Source organism: Macaca fascicularis, chromosome 7, assembly GCF_037993035.2.
Source record: "Macaca fascicularis isolate 582-1 chromosome 7, T2T-MFA8v1.1".
Lineage (NCBI taxonomy): Eukaryota > Metazoa > Chordata > Mammalia > Primates > Cercopithecidae > Macaca > Macaca fascicularis.
The window spans coordinates 50656405-50678960 of NC_088381.1; the positions used below are offsets into that span (position 1 = coordinate 50656405).

At 54.6% G+C, this 22556-nt stretch overlaps 2 protein-coding genes and 1 long non-coding RNA gene across 6 annotated transcripts in view; 2 read left to right on the top strand and 1 right to left on the bottom strand.

The window, feature by feature from the left end:
• Nucleotides 1-2022: 2022 nt before the first annotated feature.
• On the bottom strand, nucleotides 2023-19790 carry INSYN1 (inhibitory synaptic factor 1). Of its 4 annotated transcripts, none has more exons than XM_005560000.5 (3): nucleotides 18603-19790; nucleotides 17473-18195; nucleotides 2023-7250 (listed from the first exon to the last, which is right to left on the bottom strand). In XM_005560000.5, exons 2-3 carry the CDS (start codon nucleotides 17626-17628, stop codon nucleotides 6525-6527), a joined length of 882 nt encoding a protein of 293 aa, XP_005560057.1. In that variant the 5' UTR covers nucleotides 17629-18195; nucleotides 18603-19790; the 3' UTR covers nucleotides 2023-6524. The 4 variants fall into 4 exon arrangements, with proteins under 4 accessions (XP_005560057.1, XP_045251657.1, XP_005560058.1 ...); XM_045395722.2 differs by lacking the exon at nucleotides 18603-19790 and having other exon boundaries at nucleotides 2023-7084; nucleotides 7176-7250; nucleotides 17473-17592; XM_005560001.5 differs by lacking the exon at nucleotides 18603-19790 and adding an exon at nucleotides 9066-9157 and having other exon boundaries at nucleotides 17473-17592.
• Nucleotides 12905-14008, top strand: LOC135971842 (uncharacterized). The gene is made up of 2 exons (XR_010588145.1): nucleotides 12905-13092; nucleotides 13849-14008. It is a non-coding gene; the product is annotated as an uncharacterized lncRNA (long non-coding RNA).
• Nucleotides 18828-22556, top strand: part of TBC1D21 (TBC1 domain family member 21) — a 137432-nt gene continuing 133703 nt past the window's right edge. The window contains exon 1 of the mRNA XM_073998448.1: nucleotides 18828-20035. The gene's annotated coding sequence lies outside the window, so the exon portion shown is untranslated. The remainder of the gene's footprint in view (nucleotides 20036-22556) is intronic.

Below are 22556 nucleotides of genomic sequence, written 5' to 3' on the forward strand. Positions count from 1 at the left end.
CCTGTGGGAGAAAGAAAAGGGTACTGCAAATGCATTGCAGGAGGGACGTTTAACCCACTTGCAAGATCCAATTACCTTCAAGGACTTAGCATATCTGTGATACTTACCAATGTGCTAATTGTGTGCTCTTCTTATCTATTCGTGAGAGTGGGTCCCCATCGTGATGGTCTACTGAATAACTGTTGCTGAGCTATCATAAGGCTTTTCTCCCAGTATCAGGATACCCTGGCTTCTTCCCCCACAGTTAAGAGGACGGAGTGGCTCTGAGTGGGGCTCTGGGGACTCAAAACTCCCTTGCAGAAGGTGCTCTTATCTTTTCCATTTTGCACCAACGTGCACCTCTACTTCAATGAGGGCTCTCTCCACCGTCTCCTATAAGGTTCCCCCAGCTCCTTGTGTCCTTCATTCCCACATCGAGGTGACCCAGCTCTATTCCATTCCAAGTGAAGTTCCATGCAAAATTCACCCTCCTTCCAGAAGCCTTTTCCTTTTTTTTTTTTTAAGACGGAGTCTTGCTCTGTTGCCAGGCTGGAGTGCAGTGGCACAATCTCGGCTCACTGCAACCTCCGCCTCTTGAGTTCAGGTGATTCTCTTGCTTCAGCCTCCCAAGTAGCTGGGATTACAGGCTCCCACCACAACACCCGGCTAATTTTTTGTATTTTTAGTAGAGACAGGGTTTCACCATATTGGCCAGGATGGTCTCCATCTCTTAACCTCGTGATCCACCTGCCTCAGCCTCCCAAAGTGCTGGGATTACAGGCATGAGCCACCGCGCTGGGCCCCCAGAAGCCTTTTCTAGATACTCCAGCCCCACCCATTGTCAGGTCAGCCTAGACCAGAAAGGGCCGGGACATTCACTGGGCTTAGGGCAGGCTAGTCTTGGCTCTGTCAGAGAAATGGAAAGGGGGAAGGATGCTTTGGGCTTGGAGCTGTTTTTCTGCTAGTCACCCAGTCAGTGCCCCAGACCCGCCAGAAACTAGGGGGTGGTTCTGAAAGTCTGGCCTAAAGCGGAGTTGAAGTCAGGGCCCAAACCCTGGTGAGCACTATGTAAAGTGCCTAACAATCACATAGTATGTATTCTATAAATTGTAGCACTTATATATAGTGTAAATAATGATGGCAATGTCAGTCCCCAGATCAGCCAATTTCTGACTGTGTAACTTAGAACGAATTCCTTATTTGTTCATCAGTTTCCTCCCCTGACATGCAAAATAAAGATTGTGGTTATTTCATTTACTCAATAAATAATTATTGAGCAACATATTCTGTTCTAGGTACAACTAAATCTGTCATTCAGTGTTTGTTAAAAGATGTAGCATGGTACCTGACATATACTAGGTTGACATATACTAGTTTTCTTATACAAGTCTCAGTTGTGGAATGGGAGATGGGTGGGTGTGGGAGGGGCTGGAACAGAGAAAGGGAAGTCAGCAGTGGACAGGGTGGGTGGAAGGCTGGTCCTGTTGCCTCTGGAATTCCCAGCCCCGCTACACCCTACTTTCCCTTCTTGTTGACAAGGCCTCATTAAGGACAGGGGATAGTGCTGGGGTCTCTGAATAGTTTGCCCTCCTTTCTGTCCCTTGATCCCATTAGACCATTTCTGGGGACGACATCATCTGTCCCTCATCTATAAAATACAGACAGTGATGCCTCCTCATTCTTAGACACCAAGGACATGGCAATGTGCCCACCCTGTTAATGGAGTGTCAGCTTGGGGACCCCCACCCTTCCCAGGACATCTCCCAGAGTGGTCGCCTCACCAAGCTGACATGTCTCCCACTTCTGGTTCCTTTCTCTGGCATCCCAGGCTAGACCCAGCAGAGCTATGGCTCCCTTAGTGCCGAAACGCCACACCCTTCAGTTTTGACTTTCCCCAGCCCCAAGACACACCAGACCAGACCCTCACAGGGGAGTTGTGTGTATCTGTGTGTGCAAGCACCATGAGACCTGGCACACAGGAGGTCTGCAATAAAAGCTGATTGAATGAATGCACAGTGGATACCCCTCTACAAATGGGGCTCATTTATTCATTCAACAAACATTTATTGAACCCATAATCCATTTGGTGCCAGTCTTTGAGTCAGGGGTGGTGACATTCAGGTTAACAGTAACCAAGTTCTCCAAAGACTGAGGCATGTTCACATGTTTCCTCACCCCAACACTCCCCTCACCCCGAAGGCCTGCCTGGCTCTCAGACTACCCAGCCCCCACCCTCACCTCCAGTGACCAGGCCACCCACTCTAGGCATTTTAACTGCAGTAGATGTTTGAGTGCTAAGTCACTGCGTTTGGGGTCGAATCCTGGTTCCATAGCCCATCCTGTGTGTTTCCTTAGGCAAGTTGCTTCACTTCCCAGAGCCTCGATTTCGTCATCTGGAAGCTACTTAGACATAAGTAACATTGCTTATCTCATACGTGCTGTGAGGAATAAATGAGATAAGACATACACTTAGAACAATGCCCAGTGCCTAGCACGTGCCCAGTGGACTTGAGTTATTCATCATGCTATGAATCCTCTCCATCACCAGGTTCCAGCTCCCTCTCACCCCTCCAAAGCACCACTCAGCACAGCCTGTGCACACAGTAGATGGTCAGTGGAACAGGACTTTCCGGAAGCAGAGAGATCTGATGGAACATCCTGGATAAAGAAACCCAGAAACTGGCAAAGGTTTGGAGGCAGGGAAGAGCAGCAAAGGGCTGTACTTGGAAGGTCTGGAGGAAGGACCCAAGGGATGGCTGTGTCTACCCTAAGGATAGAGAGCTCACTACCCAGAAGCAGCCCATGCCAGGCTCAGCAATGTTGAAAGTCAGAATTCTCTCTATCCCTAGCTGGCCACATTTTGTGTTTCAAGTCGGAAGAAGCCACCGGGGCCAGGTGCAGTGGCTCACGCCTGTAATCCCAGCACTTTAGGAGGCTGAGTCGGGAGGATCACCTGAGGACGGGAGCTTGAGACCAGCCTGGCAAACATGATGAAACTATGTCTCTACTAAAAAAATACAAGGCCAGGCACAGTGGCTCATGCCTGTAATCCCAGCAATTTGGGAGGCCAAGGCAGGCGATGACCTGAGGTCAGGAGTTCAAGACGAGGCTGGCCAACATGGTGAAACCCCATCTCTACGAAAATACAAAAATTACCTGGGGATAATGGCGGGTGCCTGTAATCCCAGCTACTCAGGAGGCTGAGGTAGGAGAATCACTTGAACCCAGGAGGCGGAGGTTGCGGTGAGGTGAGATCGCACCATTGCACTCCAGCCTGGGAGACGGAGCAAGACTCCATCTCAAAAAAAAAAAAAAAAAAAATTTGGCCGGGTGTGGTGGCTCATACCTGTAATCCCAGCACTTTGGGAGGCTGAAGTGGGCAGATCATGAGGTCAAGAGATCAAGACCATCCTAACCAACATGGTGAAACCCCGTCTCTACTAAAAATACAAAAATTAATAGCTGGGAGTGGTGGTGCATGCCTGTAGTCCAAGCTACTCAGGAGGCTGAGACAGGAGACTCACTTGGGAGGCAGAAGTCGCAGTAAGCGGAAATTGCACCACTGCACTCCAGCCTGGGTAATAGAGCGAGACTCCATCTAAAAAAAAAAAAAAACAGGGAAGCCATAGGGATCCCACGCCACTGTCAGGAGGCCCAGACTGAGTGTGGCAAAATTGTGAAGTCAGCCAAGTACTACCTGTATCCCACTTCCCCCTCCTCCAGGACATACTCCCACCACTGCCCCATTTTGGGGCAAACAGCCAGGGAGGGGAGCAGGGGGCGACTGATGGACATTAGCCACGACCACAGAGTCATATAGAGCCAGCGTGGGGTGGGGGATCCCATGGCTATATCAGAGATCCCTAGCTCTGGCTCTCAGTTTCTTCCTCTGTGAAATGGGAGCTATTTTGTAGGTTTCTTTTCCCTGACTGTTGCAAAGATGAGAAACTGTAAGCCTGAAAGTGATCTTGCCATGAGAGATGAAATGCAAGCCTCAGAGGGAGAACTGTTATGTCCATCCTCAGCACCAGGTGGGCCCGTTCCTGGAGACTGCCCCCTCCTCACTCTCAGGGTGGGGCAGAATGCAGCTGGCCCCTCTCCCCAGAGGAGCCCCTGGCCTTCATCCTCTGAACCAGAGCCCTATCGCTGATCAGCATCAAATGCCTGAGGGTTTCCTGGGGCTGATAGAGGGGCTCAGACCCCTGGTTCTCAGACCTGAGTTGGGAAGAGCTGGCCATGGCCTGCGCCATCCCTGGATTTCCACACTGGTGGCTGCACCCTGGCTAACTCTTTAGGGCTCTGATCTCACCATGAGCTTGAGGAACAAGCCCTACACTGTAGAGCTCCCTAGGTCTGCTCAGTCTTGTCCAGATCATATCCCCTGCAACTGCTCCAGACTTGCCTGTACAATCTCACTGTATGTCCACGGCCAGGGCTGGATAGCACCTCCTCAGGCAGGAGCAGTGGACGCTGCCAGGCCTGCTGCTCAGGCCCCCTCCGGATAGACGCTGAGGGGCTGTAAACCTGCCTCAATTGAAATGTGCAACAGGGAGGACAATGATGTCCTTGCTGTGCTGCCAGCCCCACCTCCCCACGCCGAGCAAGGGGCAGTCATCTTCTGACCTTGAGCTACTGCGAGGGACCAAGCAATGGAGTGTTTGTGACCCAGGGGTGGCTCCCAGTTGGATGAGGGTGTTTTCTTTGGCCCCACTCAAAGCCCCTGTGCCCTGGAAATCACTGGACATCTGGGTTGAGGCCACACTGACCACAAGGCATGTCCAGTGCCTTCAGTTTGTCAAGTGCTTTCACAGTCACCATCTTGTTGGAGCCCCACAGCAGCTGGTGAGGTAGGTGAAGACTACCAGACCCATTATATAGGGGAGGTAGATAGGCTCAGAGAGGCAAATGGACTTGCCCAAGGTCACACAGCTAGCTAGCTGAGCCAGGAACAGCCTGGAAACCACTAAGTCTTGGGGGCAGAGTAGCACAGGCTTTGTGGCTTTGGGGCAGGTACCGAACTACTTTGAATCTGTCATCTCATTTGTAAAACGGGGACAGGCAGGGGCATGGTGGCTCACGCCTGTAATCCCAGGACTTCGGGAGGCTGAGGCTGATGGATCACTTGAGGTCAGGAGTTCGAGACCAGCCTGGCCAACATGGTGAAACCCATCTCTACTAAAAATACAAAAATTAGACAGGCGTGGTGACACACGCCTGTGGTCCCAGTTACTCTGGAGGCTGAAGTGATAGAATTGCTTGAACCTGGGAGGTGGAGGCTGCAGTGAGCCAAGATCGCCCCACTGTATTCCAGCCTGGGTGACAGAGCGAGACTCCATCTCAAATAAAAAAAGAAAAAAAAAAAAGAAAGAAAAAGAAAAATGGGGTTAATAATAGTTCCTGTCTTGTCAGGTTATTGTGGTGATTAAATGAGATGATGCTATAAAAAGTATTGGGCATAGAAGTAGCATAGAGACCTGCTCAATAAATGTGAGCAATATAATTGTGATTATTATCCTAAGGATATTCAGCTGCTGTCCCTGTGCGGACCATGCTTCAGATGAAGCCCTGGTGCCTCTAGGCTGTCACCTCGTCTTTGTTCAGGACCTGCTGAGGTGGGCTCAGGGGCTGGGTGTGGAAATGTGGGGACAGAGTGGGGGCCACTGGGCTCCTTTCCGAGGCTGCCCACCTGGTGAAGGTGGCCAGGAGCCTGTCTATGGCTCTAATTTGTAGCCCCACGGAAGTGGCTGCCTACTTCCTCGCACAGATCTCAGGTCCGCTTAGGGCCACGCCAGGGCTGGCTGAGGCTTTGCCCTGAGGTTTTGCTCTTGGTCTCAGGACCAGGCTGAAAATCAAAGCTGAAAGGATTGAGGATGGTCCAGACCCTCCAATCAAACCCCTGCCCAGCCCAGGCGATCCTCCAGGCTCTGTGGATGCCCAGCATCCCAGCACGGAGGACTGTGCCATGGGAGCAGCTTGCCATGCCCCTATATCCCAGGCAACCCTAAGATAGAAGAGGGTGAGGCAGGGCTATGTATCGCAGAGTAAGTCTGCCTTGGAGTAGAAAGATGGCGGGTGCAAGTGATGCAGGGCCTGGCCAGAGTGATGCCACCCCCAGGCCCTGAGTCCTGCAGTCTTCAAACCACCCTGACTGTGAACCCTGGCCTAAAGGGACACCACTCCCTTTAGAGCCCGCCTCCTGCAGGGGAGTCCTCTCTAGGACATGGCCCTGGCCAGCAGCCAGACTTCACCACAGAGTTCAGGGGCTAGCAAGAGGAGGATCAGACCTCCCATAAGATTTACATACTTTCAGACACCCCCTTCAGGAGCCCCACAATGAGAAGGGAGGAAGGGCAGTCCTGCCCACACCTCCTGGGACCTAGGAGGCCAGTGGGCATCTTCATGTCTAAGAGGAGCTCTGTGAAAGCTTTGGGGCCTGTGGGGCCAGATCCTTAGCATTTTTAAATTTTATTATGACTTCATTTGTTTAAATATATATATATATTTATAGCTCTATGTGCCCACCGCCCTGGCCCCCTCCCCAGCCCCTAGTTTTTCCCCCTGGCTTTCTGTCTAGTGGCTGTGTAAGGCAGCACCGTCTGTGTGCTCTTGTCTGACACTGTCTGGGTGCTGCTGTTCCTCGTGACCCTTCGAGTCTGTTCAGGGGCCAAGGTAGAGCCTGAGCGGCGGCTGGTCAGTGGAGAGCGCCGTGACTTGTAGGGGGCTGGGGAGGGCTTGTGGAGGCCTGCGTGGGCCTCTGTATGGGCAGGCTCTGGGGGCAAGCCCACCTCCTCCTCCTCCGCCTCCTGCTCGCCATCCCCCTCCTCATCGTCACAGCACAGAGCGTGGTAGAGCACTTTGTCACTGAACCGCACCCTCTCCCGCGTCCCTGGGGTCCGCTGGGGCAGCTGGCTCTTCACTGCGGGGCCAGCACCGAAGGCCTCCTCGCTGGAGGAGTCTGGGGTCTCCACTCGTGGCCCATTGGGGATGGGCGTGCCACCATTCATGAGGCGGTAGTCAGGGCCAGCCCCTGGCCGAGTCGACTCAGGACCGTCCACGGAGTCCGAGGGGGTAGAGACGTCCAGGAAGGAGCAGAACTCCCAGCTGTCTGAGAGGATATCGGCTGTCATGAAGTCCAGGTGGCCCAGGTCAAAGGGGCCGCCCACGCCCGCCTTGTCACTGCTAGAGGTGCTGCTCACAGTGGCTGTGGTCCAGTCGTCCGGCTCCAGTTCAAAGTCGAAGTCCGAAGTTAGCTTATCGATCTGGCTCACCACCTGACCAGGAAAGGGGAGAGGAGATGAGAGGGGCCAGGTGGGTCCCTGCGTCAGCCAGGTGTGTGTGTCTCTGTCCCGTCCCTGTAGAACCCCTGGCTGGTGAGCATACCGGACAGGGGAGAGCCTGCAGGACGGTGACCGGCCTGGAGGTCACAGGCTGGTTTGCCCTGTGGAGGGCCCAAATCAGATCAGGCTGGACAGAGCTTTTTCAGTGTCCTGGGGGAGAGGGAACTGCTTTCCAGCCCTGCACACCATCCATTCACTCACCCCTGTCTCCCAAACACAGCAGCTGCTCTGGGGGCAGCCCTGGTGATCAGGGATGAATCTTCCTTAGTTTGAGAGGGGGCCATTTCAGAGGGGCTGAGGGCCTCCAGCAAGCGCATTCCACAAGGAGCTGAGCAGCCCACACACCCTCAGAGAGGAAATGATGTGGGTGATCACAAGGAAGACCCTGTGTGGGCTTTCTAAAGCATCCTGGACCAGTCCTTGCAGCTGGCCGGTGACTGTCGCCCCTGGGTCTCCACCATCCATCAGGGCAAGAACACCAGGTGTACAGCACCGGCGGGGTCACCCCACCCCCATCTCCGTCTCCAAGAGCCTCCTCATTCCTTCCCCTTCCCTGCCCACTGACAAGTGGAGATCAATCCTGGCTTGTTGAGAGAAGGAATAAAGCAAGCATTATTTGATAAGCAATAAAGAAGCTATCTATTCTGGGCCCAGAGTTGCTTGTTCAATGCACTCAGGGGGCAGCTCAGCTGTGGAGATCACTCCACCCCGGCCTGCCTCGCATAAAGTGAAGCCCTCAGCTTCTATATAGGCGGCTCTGCCTTGGGATACTCCCTTGCCTGGGTGGCCACTGTCAGCACATAAATCAGGGAGGAAGACAGTGGGAGAAAGAGGGAGATTCAGTCAGAGACACAGGGACGGGACAGAGCAAGAGAAGGGAGAGAGAAGATTCCAACCAAAAACAAAACAGAAAAACAATGAAAACAAAGCAGAGATGCCAAGAGTCAGAGTGACAGAGACCAAGAGACCCACAGTGAGTTATCCAGATCAGAATCCAGCCCACAGCGCCTCTCCAGTGCCCTTCACCTGGGGTCAGAGCAGGCAATTAATTAATTAACTCAGTAAGTCCTTAATTCAATAAACATTTGCTGAGGACTGATGCTGTCCAGGGATGTGCTAGGTATTTGGCAAGGCGTTGGGGTAGTGAGTGCCCCAAAGTGAGAGGAAAGCAAGGACAAAAGTGATGGCCAGAGTGGTTTGGGCCAGTGGGAAGACTACTTGGTCAGGAGTCAGGGGCTGGATGAAGGAGACCTGGTCAACCATTTTCCCTCTCTAGGTCTCAGTTGCTCAGTCTGTATGCAGAGAGGGTGGGTGAACTAGTTTACTTCCAAGGTTCCTTCCACATCTGAGATTCTAGGACTCTGTTTATAGGAATGACTCTGAGAAGCTGCTTGAGTGCTGATGCCTCGGGATGGCCCCCTCAACCATTGCCCAGGACAGGAGTGGGATGAGGCCTCCAGAAGAGCTGGAGGAATCTGGACATCTGGATTCCAGACTTAGCTTTGACATTGTTCTGAGTGTCTTTGGGCAGGTCACAGAACCTCTCTGGACCTCAACCTCATTCACTGCCAAGTGGGTATGACAATCCCAGACCACCAAGTGAGCATGACAATCCCAGCCAACCTTATGAGAGCTTCATGAATAACAGTGAGAAGGGCAGCAAAAGGGCTCTGAGAAGCACTGGGGAAGAAAATGACACCATCTCCCATCTCTGAGCACCTATGATGCACCATACTTTCGAGTGCTCACCTCCACCCATGAGATCATTATCTCCTGTGTTTACAGATGAGGAGTCTTGGGCGCTAGTCCCTGGAAAGCTGAGAATCTCCCTCTGTGGCCCCCTGCAAAAGTGCACATGATCGTGAAGTGCTGCTGTGACTGCTGGGCTTGGGCAGGCGGTGGGGATAGGGCCCTACCCTCCAATCAGGCCACCTCTTCTTGTGCTTCTCCCAGGATGATGCCTTCCTGCACCAAAGGAACCTCAGAGAAACTCCTATCTCCCAGAAGCCCTTGCTCAACCCAAGCTCCACTTGAGGGCTGGTGGGAGCGCTGGCCTAGGGTAAGGGTCCTCAGACTTGAGTGTCCCTCAGCTCACTCCCAGAGTTTCTGGTTCTGCAGGTCTGAGGTGGTGCTGGAGAAGGTGCCTACCTAACATACCTCCAGGTGCTGCTGCTGCTGGTCCAGAGACATGCTTTGAAAACCACTAGCTTAGGGCACCGGGAGATTTAAGCTGGGTGAAGACCAGCAACTCAAGGCATTGATGACCTCAGGAGAGGCCCCATCACCTCTAGGGCAGCTATGCCCTCAAATGAGACTCCCCTGATCAAGCCAGAGCTGTGGAGTTTGCTGCCTGAGGGCGGGGCAGAATCCCATTAGGAATTGGAGTTGCATGACTTGGCTGTGACCTCGCAGGGTCAGCTGAGGCCAGGCTGGGCCCAGAAGCTAGGTCTCCTGATGCTTAATGAGGATGAGCACCACTGGGCCTCAGGCCCAGCAGCAGGGAAGATCCAGGGTACACGTGGCAGGAGCCCAAGCCTTCAGGCTGGAACACTCCCCCAACCCGAGAAGCCCTTCCTCTTCTTTATTAGTACACCCCTTTCTGGTTCCAACCTGGGGGGATGGAGGAAAGAGAAAGAGGGAGGCCTGCATTCCCGAGTCCCACGTCTGCCACCTCTTGGCTGAGAGACCTTAGGCAGATGATTATCTCTTTCTGAGGCTTGATTTCCTGTCCTGTAAAAGGAAGTAACACTCCCCTCCTCACCCATGGTGGTGAAAATTTAAGATACGGGCCGGGCGCGGTGGCTCATGCCTGTAATCCCTGCACTTTGGGAGGCCGAGGCAGGCAGATCACGAGGTCAGGAGATTGAGACCATCCTGGCCAACATGGTGAAACCCCGTCTCTGCTAAAAAAAAAAAAATTAGGCAGGCGTGGTGGTGTGCGTTTGTAGTCCCAGCTACTCAGAAGGCCGAGGCTGGGGAATCGCTTGAACCCGGGAGGCGGAGATTGCAGTGAGCTGAGATTGTGTCACTGCACTTCAGCCTGGTGACAGAGAGGGGCTCTGTCTCAAAAGAAAAAAGAAAAAAAAGAAAAAGAAAATTTAACAGATATGAATGTGTTTTACATCACAGAGTCAATATAGTTAAACACTTAAGAACCTAGGCTCTGGAGCCAGACGTGGGATCCAACCCTGGCTTCACTGCTTACCAGCTGTGTGACCTTGGTCAAGTTACTCAACGTCTCTGTGCCTAAGTCTCATCATCAAAGGAGAATTCTAGTAATACCTACTTGATAGGGCTGTCATGAGGATTTAATGAGTTAATGCACTTTGGACAGCATATGGAACAAGGCAGACTACCAACATCCACAATGCACCGTTGGGGGCTAACATGTGATCATGCCCCGGCACCAGGCCCAAGAGCAGTGGGAATTAGTTCTGCACCAAAGGAATGACCCTCTGATGTGGGTCCAGTGTCTGTGGCAGAAGTTCCAGTGCCTATGGCAGAATAATGGGACACATTGGGCCTTTCAAAACCTAGCACATGGACAGTACCTATTTTGCCCAAAGTAGGGCTGTTTCCAGAAAGAACAAAACCAGAAGAGGTCTAAAAGCCAACTGGCTATGAGGCCCACAGACAAATCTGGCCCAATCTATTAGGTGAGACAGGTCACACCACTTGATGAATGACATAGTGAGGATGTGAAAGGGAAGCCAGGTACCCGAGGGTAGCAGCTTCTCTGTGGGGGGCCTGGGTCAGTCCACAATCCCTACTGCCCTTCCCTGGTGCCTCGTTTCCTGGGCCAATGGTGAGAGCAGGTGTGGAGCAGGCCCTAGTCTTTCTCTCTGCTTTGGATGTCTTGAAATCTGTGGTTTTTCCCTGAGGTTTAATAATCATTTTGTCTACATGTAATTTGGGATTGTCTTGGAGTGCATGGAAATAATTATATACACAGAAGGAAAGAGAGGGGGAGAGAGAGAGTGGAGAGAGAAATGGAACCATAAAATCACAAAATCAGGCAACCTCCAAGCCAGAAGGGACTGCAGGCACTGTTGAATCTACCTGTCTCAATGTGTTTGCTGAGGGGGACAATGAGGCTCAGAGACTGGAAGGAACTGAGCTGGGACCAGAGGGCGAGTCTTGACTCCTGGGCATTGCACCTTAAGACCAGGAATGACTTGCTCTGAAGAGACCAAGAGGGAGCCCTAGAGAGAGAGCAAAGGCAGGACTGAGGGCTATGACAGAACCTGCAGGCCTCGTGCCAGGGGTGTCCCCAGCCTCTGTCCTGGTCACAGCCTTAGCACCCCTCACTGAAAAACTGCACCCATCTAGTCTTCCCACTGATAGCAACTTCCTCCCAGCTGTTGCTCCATGCTGCACCTCGGGAACTTTCCCATCAGCCAACAGGACCACGTTACCCCTCTGCTTCTAGCCCTTCCGTGCTCCCCAAACTCCTAAGCCTCCCAAACATAACTCCCTACCCACCCCCTTTCCTCTCCAGCAAGCAGCCTCCACCCTGCCAGGCCTGCCTCCTCACCACCCCTACACACTCCATCGAGCTCACTTCTGCCTCTGGGCCTCACCTGATGCGCCCTCCCTCCTTTCCTACTCGCTCTGTCATCATTTCGAGAAGGAGGCCTTCCCTGATCCCCAGTTGAGGTCAGGTTCCCTATGAAAGGCTCTCAAAGCACCCTGCACCTCTCCTTAAAATGTTACCCAATATTGAACACGGCTACAATTTTGCACCTATATGTTATAATGTGGTTGATGTCTGTCTCCCCACTAGACAGTAAACCCCATGAGGAGCAGGACTAGGTCTCTTTGCTCACCGCTACATCCCCAGCTTGGCACAGGGATCGGCACTTTTTTGCAAACACAACCATTGGATGAGTGATGAGTTGAGACAGATGGCTTAATAAAAACTACTTGGGAGGCTGAGGCAGGAGAATGGCGTGAACCCGGGAGGCGGGGCTTGCAGTGAGTCGAGTTGGCGCCACTACTGCACTCCAGCCTGGGTGACAGAGCGAGACTCCATCTCAAAACAAACAAACAAACAAACAAAAAACTGCTGGGGGCTTCTTTTCTGAGGAAGAGGTCTATAGTCCTAGACAATTCCATATTGCCAGACCCCAACCCTCTCTCCAGCCCTGGCTGAGCCCCCTCTCCAGTGGAAGCTTTGCTGTGTTCCTTAAGGCCCTAGAGCTAGGACTGAGGACCTGTAGTCCAAGAACCAGCATCCTGTACCCCCTGGATCTCCCACCACACCCTCCAACCTGCCCTACCTCACCTCCCCTGACAAGCTGCCACCTCCTTCTCTCTCTCCCAGCTCCCCAAGGCAGTTGGTTACATAACTGGGGATTCTGCATTATTTATGACCACTGATTATTTTTTAATTCTGTGATTACGTTATTATCTTCCTGGGGGGGCTGTGGAATTGGAGGGGCAGGGAGCTGACCATGATTCATGGCTCTCATCCTGCAATTTGGCCTAATTGGCCAGGGAGCTTCGGTAAATCTGTCCGGAGGAGGAGAAGGCAAAGAGAAAAGGGAGGAAAGGAAGGCGTGAACAAAAATAATAAGAAAAAAATCCGCGCAATTCTTGCTGAGCTGCGGGTGATGGAGCTGACCCACTTTGGCACAGCTCCGTGGTCCCCAGCCTCTCCTGCTCCAGCTGCTTCCTGGCTGGGCCACATTTATCTCACACTTGCATGGCCTGTGGCTTTCCCTGCCACCTTCAGACAAAGCCCCTTGCCGATGCGACTGCACAATGGAATGGCCAGGTAACAGAATGCCAGGATGCCTGCTTCCTAGGCAAATCCGGTGGGGGGATCCTCCACTGCCACCCCAGGGTGGGGAAAGGTTGTGCCAACCTCTCCATCCTCCTAAGGTGTTTGGGCCAAAGTGGGCAACTATGCCCTTAAGTTATATCCCACCTAAGAGTCACCGATGATGTGGGCGACACTGGTGGTATTAATGCAAGGATCACTATTGGGCCCCCATGTTAAGTGACACCTCGGGGAGGGGAAAACCAAGGATGAGGAGGCCAAGTACCTGCTCAAGGTAAGCTTAATACCTGGGGGCTAAGGACGAGGGCCCTTAACCCTGCCCTTGGGAGCTTCTGGTGGGTGGGTAACAGAGAAGCAGTGGGGAGGCAGATTCCCACCCAGAAACATGACCAGCAGATTCCTGGAGAGTGTGTGGGATTCTCACTGAGAACGAATCCAAATTCCGTGCCATGCTGTACACGGCTCAATGGAATCTGACTCCCTGCTCCCTCCTTGACCTTTCCTCTGCTCTTCTCCTTGTTCACTGCCCTCCAGCTGCTCCGGCTTCCTTACCGAACCTGAATATGCCAAGCACACTTCCTCCCTGAAACCTTGGCACTGGCTGCACCCTCAGCCTGGAATGCTCTTCCCCTAGATAGCCAGTGACTTGTATCCTCACTTCTGTGGCGTCTCTGTTCAAAGGCCACCTTATTGGAGACCCCCTTCCTGCCCCCATCCCTGTCACTCTCTATCCGCTTTCCCCACTGGCAGGGAGTGAGAATGCTGACTGCAGGAGAAACTAAGGGCCAGGATGTGGTCCTGTCCTCCCTGGTCATGGCTAAGAAACTGATGTGATTCCAGAAAACAAGGCCGTACGTGGAGCTGAGGAGCAGGCCAGTGCTAGAATAATTCATTAAAAACATCTAACAGATACGGAGTGAGCTTTGTGCCTCTCATTGTGCTAAGTGCTTTATATATGTCTCATTTAATTCTCACAACCACCCTGGGGCAGGGGTAGGGGAGGAAGCCTAAAATGTAGTCTCCTCATTTTTACCGATGGGAAAACAGAAGCACAGAGAGGTAAGGTAACTTTTGCAAGTTCACACAGCTAGGGAGAGAGTGGAATTCAAATGTGAACTACAGGCATCTAGCTGCAGAGCCCATGCTTGTAGCCCCTGAGCGGTTCTGCATCTCTAACTTAAGATCTACGGAACTTTGAGGAGCTTAGAGAGCCTGCTGGGACTGGCCCAGCATCCTGGAGTATTGGGGAGCCTGGGAGAGATAAGGGCTAATTAATGATTGACCATCATGTCCCTCTGCAGCACAATTTTAGCTTTCAAAGCACTTTTACGTTCCTCACCTCACTTGATCCTTTAAAAGACTTTCCCCACCAATGGGATAGAACTTGCTCATCGTCCAGGGAGCCAGTGGCAGAGCTATAGCAGGGGTTTGCGAGGGCAAGGGAGGTGTGGGAGAGGGAACTCCAACTCCTCTAGGAGTGTGAGAAGGTGTTGACCCCCCGCACTGCATGCCAAGCCCCTAATAAATCCTTGTAAGGTCACCGTGCAGTGCAAATCACCATATCCCAATTTCAGAGATGAGCAAACTGAGGCTGAGGGACCTGGGGAGGAAGTGCTTTGGTGTGGCTCATCTTTCAGTGAATTTCAGGCCATATGCTCAAGAGGATGAGGAGGGTCTGCCACAATCAGTGGCATCAGGGGGCTGGGGAAGGGGAGTAGCAGGCAGAGGAGGAAGATGGCCGAGGGGAATAAAGCTGAGCCCTTCCACTCCGCTGGCCTTGTTCTTTCACCAAGCATCTGTGCAGCCCCCCATCCACAACAGTCTTGTACGTGATTCTCATCTCTACTTCTAAGTGCTTGGCCTGAGACAAGAACCCAGCTGGTGGGTTCTAAGCTGGTGCTGCCCAGGTCATGGGGTGAGGTAAGGGAACAAGTGAATGCCTCTCAACCTTGAGCCTACCCATGCCCCTGATAAAAAAAATGCTACACAAAGGGACTGAGGAGAGCCAGGCAGATGCAGCTTTACAACTCCCTTGGAGAACCAAGAGCCAAGACCACAGGTTCCAGAGAGCAGGGAGGTTCCAACCCTTTTCTCCAAACCAGGGTGTGGCACCCCCCTTGGTAACCCCATCTCTGGCAAATCCCATCTCACAGGAATACAGTGATGGCATCTCTTCTTCTGCTTGGGCCTCCCAGAGCTTCACCTGCCTTCCTCCACGCTCCCCTCTGCCTGTCACCCTGTGTCTAGACCCCGCCTGGGGGATGAGAGAGTTCTGAGGCTTACCCACTCCCCCAGCTGGGTGCCATTGGCAGCGGGCAGGCAGTGGCATACGGGGTAGGCTCTGGTTGCCGTAGCAACCTGCCAAAGTCTTGGGTGGAGGCACATGGCCTACAGGGTGTGTGGGGGGAGGGGACTCATTTTTCTCTGTCCTGGCTTAGGCCTCTGGGCTGCATAGCCTATGAACCTGGAGCTCTGCTATTAGAGACATGGGAGTGGGTGTGTGTGAAAGGGAAGGAGAGGGCATCTAAAAGATCTGCAAATAAATTCTAGAGCTATTGCATCACAGATGAGCATAAGGGATCATCTCTGGAAGGCCCCTGTCAAAATGCAAAGAGATCGCCCAGTTGCTCACCTGCTGAAACCCCAGAAAAGGCATCAGGAACCCGAGTTCTAGGCTTACTTCTGCCACTGGTAGGCTGTGTGACCTTGGACAAGCCCCTATTGCTCTCTGGGCCTCAGTTTCTTCAATAGTAAATGGCTGTCCCATGAGATCCCTTTGAGCTCTGGGTGGCTATGCTGGGGGGAGAGGGAACACAGATGCCTGGAAGATGCCCAGCTGGGAAAAGGCTGGGAGTTGTATCAAAGTTGACTCCCAGGTTTAGAGTCAATCCTGGCTCTTTGTAGGTACCTGCCAGGGCATGGGTCTCATGTCCCCGGCCAAGATTGAGACTTTGGACAGTTCCTATGGCCCTGATTTAAAATAAGATGGGGGCAGGGGGGAAACTGTAGTGCCTTGGACCCAAGAGGTTAGAGGAGGAAGGGTTGCACAGGGGCATCTGGCATTTGATCTCCAAATTGTACTGTCCAAAGATGTGCAACCCAGACTATGGCCAGCCCAGTCCATGGGCAGAAGCACCACCACCTCAGTCTGCCCAAAGCAATAGTCATTCCCATCTTCTGAGATGGAATTTCCTGACAGGCTCCATGAGGCTGACCCTGGACAGCTCCTGTCCTGGCATCTCTATGCCCACTCCCTATTCCATTCTGAACACAGTGCCTGTCAAACAGCCCCTCCTCCTTGGCTCTCAGGCCAGGCTGCAATGCCACTTTGTCAGTCTGGAGTTGGTACCTACCATCACCCCACCTCTTCAGCCTTCCTAGAGCCCCTAACCTTCCTGCACAGCTAGTCATGGAGAGCTTGAGCCCATAACTCCAGCTCAATCACTCTCCCTGCCGTCTCTGCAGAGGCCCTCGTTACAAGGAGTTGAAATTTGCCTAAAGCCCACCTGGCTGGTATAATGGCACCCAGCGGGCAAATTCAGGCTAGCAGCTCAGAACGCTGGTCATGCATTTTGGACTCGAACGCAGCCCAGGGGGCAGGGCTGAGGACATGTGTACCTCATTACCCCAGCGATGTGAGAAGCAGTAATTAAACCCGGCTCCACTTAGAAAGACAGAGAGGGACACACACATCCCAGCATTTCTCAGTGGTTTTTCAGCCTCGGCAAAAATATTTAGAACAGTGGGATGGAGACATGCATCCCCTTAGGGAAGATTCCTGCCCCTGCCACAATATGCAAGGAACTCTGTTATCCACTACAGCACCCCCAGACCCATTCTTACCCCAGGACAAAGAGGACATAGTTGGCTTAAATTTTTCCAAGATCAAGGGTTCTCAGTATCTGTGTGATTTCTGGGGATATGCTTTGAGCTGGGCCTCAAGCAGTTGGAATCACCTCAGCAGAGCCATCCACACTCTCCCAGGGCCCCTTGTGACCAGGTCAGAGTCTGGGAGACAGATGGTGGGGTCAAGGGTCAGCTTGGGTCCCAGAAGGGTGTCTTCCACTAAGAAGCTGCCGGGGATTCAGTCCTTACTGGCCATCTTGGCAGCCCTTGGTGCTAATCCAGAGCTCCAGGCCCACTGACATGCTGCTCAAGCAACCTCTACAACACCAAGGCCCCTCCAGCCTTGGTATGAGACTTTTAGCAAAGCGGATTTGGGGAAAGGAGAGCAAGGAGAAAGAAGGTCCCCAGTAGAGTGACACATGTGCACACAGCTTTGCACACTCCAACATATTTGTGAGTATGTTTTTGTGCCAAGCCCAGGAAGGCCAGCTTTAGGGTCTGTCTGGTCGCTGCTCATCCCTCACTTACCTCCCTCAGCTCCTTGGCCACCTCCTTGAGCTCGCGAAGGATGCCCTCAAGCTGCCCGATGACCATCTTCATGCGCTGTCGAATCCGCTCCCGCTCACCACCACTGCTGGGGTCGTCACTGGGCTGCCCGAGGTCCGGGGCGCCCCGAATGTTCATCGTTTACCACGTGGCCGCAGGCCTGCCCATACTCCCCCCAGCTGGGCACACGCTGCGTCTGCCTCCACGGAGCCCCCCTCGGCTGGGCAGAGCTCCACATCTTAACGGCCCCCCAGCCCACCCTGGCCCTGGGCGGCCCTCAACCAGCCCCTGCCCCCTGCCACCCCGCCTCCTCTGCCTCTGGGTGGGGAGTGGGACACCCAGAAGAAGACAGAGTCTGGCAGAGGGGGTCAAGGTGAGGACACGGGAGGGCAGGGGGAGGGGCGTTGGGTCCCAGGAGTGGCCTCCAGGTCTTGAAGTGCCTGTGGGTATGCAGAGCTGATCTCTGCCTGAGCTTGAACACAGAGGCAGGGGGATGACTCTGCAGGGACTAAGGGTAAGAGATGCCCTTGGGATGGGGGAAGGCAGCAGGGATCCCCTCACAACTCCTAGGCAGTTGCAAAGGCAGAGGTCTCTGGATGCAACTGACACCTGCAGAGGGATGGTGGCCAGGGTCTTCCAGATGTGGAAGGGGCTCCGGATATGGGCAGCTCTGGGGAGGGAGCTGGATTGGAAGAGGGCAGCCCCCTGCGGAGAGAGTGAGCCTGGCGTCAGCCCTCCTAGGCTGCAGCACCAGCCGGCAATGCCGCTGCCTCCCTCCTCTCGCCAGCCTGCACCCTTCCTCGCTGGAGATTTTTTTTTTCTTTGTGGGGAGGGGTGGTGGAGGCAGATGGTTTACAGCACAGCCCCTCCTCTAGAGGGAAAGGGAGGGAGCCCCTGCTTTAGAAGCAGAAGTCCTCAGCCTGCTACGGGGCACCCTGGCCGTAGCTCCCGCACCCCCCCATCCCCCCAGCCAGGCCTGCCCAGGCTGGTTCACCAGAGGGCCTCTCCAGTCACCCATCCTCCCTCCTAGCGCCCTCAGGGTGCCCTCGTTCCCAGTGGACCCTCCCTCCCCCAGCCCCGCCTTCCCTCAGAACCCCCACTCCTGAACTCACCGAGGGTGGGGGCACCGGCCTTCCCTCCAAGCAGCGTCGGGGGCCAAGCCCCAAGACGGGGTTGGGGGGCCCCCAAGGCTCCCTAGGGCGGGCTTCTCTCTCTGGACCCTTCGGCCCCTGGCCTCAGGGAGGTCCTCCGAGCCGTGACCGGAGACATCTGGGCGGTGAGGGGGGGGCGGGGCCTCCGCGCTCCAGGGAAGGGGGCAGTAAAAATCTTTCTCAAGCCTCTCCAGGCTCGGGGTCGGGAACGAGCGAGGGTTCGGCGGATTCGGGGCTCTGAGGCCACAGGTGACCGGGGCGCGGGGAGGCCGAGGAGACGCCGGGCCGGTCCCAGCGCGTGAGCCAAAGTCGGAGGGCTGGGAGGGCGCCGGGATCCCCTCAGCCCACGTCCGGCATTCCCCGGGCTCTGCACTGTCCGGGATTCGCTCTGTCCAGTCCAGATTGCCCGGATCCGGGCTCGCCGGGGTCTGCCCTGCCCTACCCAGCCCGGAGTGAGCTGGCACCGCCGGGCGCCCGGGACGCGCTTAGCCCGGACCCAGAACGTCCGCGCCCCGGCACCCGCGGCGTCCGGAGCGGCCGCGAAGGTCCGCTCAGCCCAGCCCCGCGGTTGGCCCTGGGCGAGATCGCTCCAACGGCTCAGTTCACGTTCCGAAAGGTCCGGAATCCACCGGGTCCCCGAGGAGGGGCGGTGTCAGCCGCGGGGACCCAGTCCTCGCCGGGCCCAGCCGAGAGCGCGCGAAGCCGGGGGCCCTGGCCGGGCTGGGTTCGGCGGCCCGGGCGCAGGCGGGAGCAGCGCCGGTAGGAGGAGAGGAGAGGAGGCGAGAAGAGGCGAGGGGAGGAGGCGCGGCGAGGGGAAGTGAGGGGAGGGGGCGCGCGTCGGGCCGGGCCGGGCCGGGGCGCTCAGGGCTCGCAGCCTCCGCTCCGCTCCGCTACCTCCCGCGCCGGTTCGCTCTCGGCTCCCCGCCTCTGCAGCCCCCGGGCTCCGGGTCGCCGCCGGTGGGGCAAACAGGCGCTGGGTCGGGGCTGGGCCTCCCTCCGCAGCCTCGCCCTGCCCTGCCCCGCCAGGCTCCCGGGGCCTGGGCCCGCTCCCCGAGCGCCGCGGCGCCGCGCCGCCCGCGCCCCGGCCGCCCCCGGCCCGCCCCGCCGCCCCCCGCCGGACTGGCCGCCCGGGCGGGCGCTGGCTCCCTTAAAGGCCGCCCGGCTCGCTCGGCTCCGCTCGCCTCGGCGCTGTCAGGGAAGGGGCCGGCCCGCCGCGCCGGGAGGGAGCTTTTAAAGCGACACACACGCCTCCTAACCCCGAGGGCCAAGCGCGCGAGCCGGGCTGGGGGGTCTTGCTACCCGGGCGAGGGGGAAGGGTCTCGCTGGCGGGGCTGGAGGCGAACTGACTGGACCTCACGCCGGCTGACCTGAGGCACGGAGGGGCAGCGTTCTAGGTACTTTGTTCCTTTCCCACCTCTCCAGACACCCCTATTGCCCCCCTCCCCTACTGCGCTGTCCCCAAGCTTCCCTTTTGGTCACATTTCCTGCATCCAGACCCTCCCTTCTACCCCCCACATAACCCACCCCCGACATTGCCTGAAATCACGTTAATTCAGAAAATAGAATACTGCCAATCTTTCCTGAGCACCTACTCTGTGCCAAGCTCTGGGTCGACAGGGCTGGGGGTTGGAGGCTGTCTTGGACACCCATCGTTTCCTTCAGCTATTCAGCCATTGACTCATGTATTAGAGACCTTCTGTGCATCAGGTTCCATGCTAGGCTCCGGGGCCACCGGAGCATTTCAGGAAGCTCACTGGCTCGGGGGCACTCCTGAGTCACAACAGAGGCAAATTCTGGAAGCAATGTTAACGGGGGGTAGGGAAATGTGGGTGGGGGGGTGCAGTTCAGGCCAGGGCCTGGCAGATTCTGCCAGGTAGGCAACCCCCGAGCTGAATCTCAAAGGAGGAGTAGGAGTGACTGTCAGTGTGTGTGTGTGTGGGGGGGTGAGGATCAGCATTCCAGGCAAGGAGGAGGGTGGGAGCACAGGCTCAGGAGCAGAAATGGGAGGAGGGGAGTTTAAGTCAACTGTGGCCTTTTAGATACCATTTTGACTGCAGACCACAGAGAGACTCAGGGACCATGGTTAGGAGCTTAGATTTTATCCAGGGGCAGAGGGAGCTATGATATGAGGAGGAACCTGGGCCTGCCTGCCTTCTCAGGAAATCCCTCTGGGGCATTGTGGGTGGGTTTGAGGAGGTGCCACTGAGACAGAGCAGTTAGGAGGCTGTTACAAGGCTGGCCAGAAGACAGTGGAGTCTATGAATCTATGCTCATGAGAGAGGCTGGGGCTTGAGAGTAACTTTGTGTTTGTTTTTTTGAACCATCATTAGAGGGGGTGAGATGAACAGGGACACTGTGTAGAAGTAACAAAAGCAGTGGTTCCTGGCTGGAACCTCGGAAAAGAGCCCATGAGTGAGAGGGAGAAGGAGTGGTTAGGAAGATAGGAGAAGGACCAGAAAGTGGAGAGCTATGTAGCTCCAGTAGGAGGAGTTTGGGAGAAGCAAGTACTCATCAGTGTCAAAGGCAGCAGGGAGTGGCTGTGAGAGAAGGAACAGAAAGTGTCTATTTGTCTTGGTACTCAGGAGACCACTGGTGACATGGCAGAGGCAATTGGTTTTGGCGGGTAGAAGGTGACAGGAACCAAACTGTTGGGCATCGAGGACTATGTGCCCAACAGTAAGGAACAGGAGTGAGTACAGATGACATTTTCAAAAATTCAAGTGACAGGGAAGTAGAGATCTTGAACTAGAGGCAGAGGAGGGGTCAAGGAAGCTGGGGCTAGATGGTGGTTTGAGGCTGGCCTGTGGGGGGCTTGAATTCCAGACAGTGATGGTATTGTGGGTGCTAATGATGTTCCTTGGTCTCTGAGTTATCTCAGAGGTGTATTCACAGGGGGCTGCTGGAGAAACTGACTCCTACTTCCTTGAGATTCAGCCCAGGGGTTGCCTTTGGAGAACCAGAAGCTGTGAGGGTGGGAATCCGGCTGCCCTGGGTTGGGGAGAGGTTCTCCTGAGGGGGTGGATCCAGAGGGCCCACCAATCACTTAAAAAAAAATTGTAGCAAAATACACGTAACATAAAATCTACCATCTTAACCATTCGTAAGTACATAATTCAGTGGCACTAAGTACATTCACATTGTTGTGCAACCATCACCACCACCCATCTCCAGAACCTTTTGATCATGCCAAACTGAAACTCTGTGATTAAGAGCTGATAGCAGCCACTCTCTATGGAGCACCTACCAGGCACCAGGCACTGGGCCAAGTACTTCCACATGCATTATCTTATTCCATCTCACAGTGACTCTCCATCACCCCTCCCCCCATCAGTCCCTGGCAACCACCATTCTACCTTCTGTCTCTGTGATTCTGACTACTCTAGGTGCCTCATATAAGTGGAATCACACAGGCTCACCAATCACTTTTGTGGAAGTAGTGATGCTAAGGAACAGCTGAGACCAAAAATGGACTGAGCCTGAAAAAAATGTTTCTAGTCTTAGGTCCAGGGAATCATCTGCCCTCATTTGGGATGAGGCAGTCGTGTTTGAACTGGCAAGGTTAGGAGACAGTGAGCTTGACTGGAGAGGGTGGACTGTGACTGCTTAATACATAATTGATCTCGGGTCTCATTAATAGAAGCGCGGTGCTTTGAAAAAGGGAGGTAACATTTCTTCTGTCATTTGTGTGGATCAAACCATGCCTAGCACCTCAATTCATTGGCTGTGTCCATAGGAGGACAGCCAGGTAGAAAAGGGGAGGCGACTGGTGTATATATTCTATGAAGGATGGTAGGGCTGGTCAGGGCAGGTTAGAGAAGAGGAGACTCAGGAGAAGGGGTCTCCGATTGTAAATCTCCAAAGAGCTACCGCCGGCGAGAGGGAATAGACAGTATCTGGGTGGTGCTCAGTCCTGCC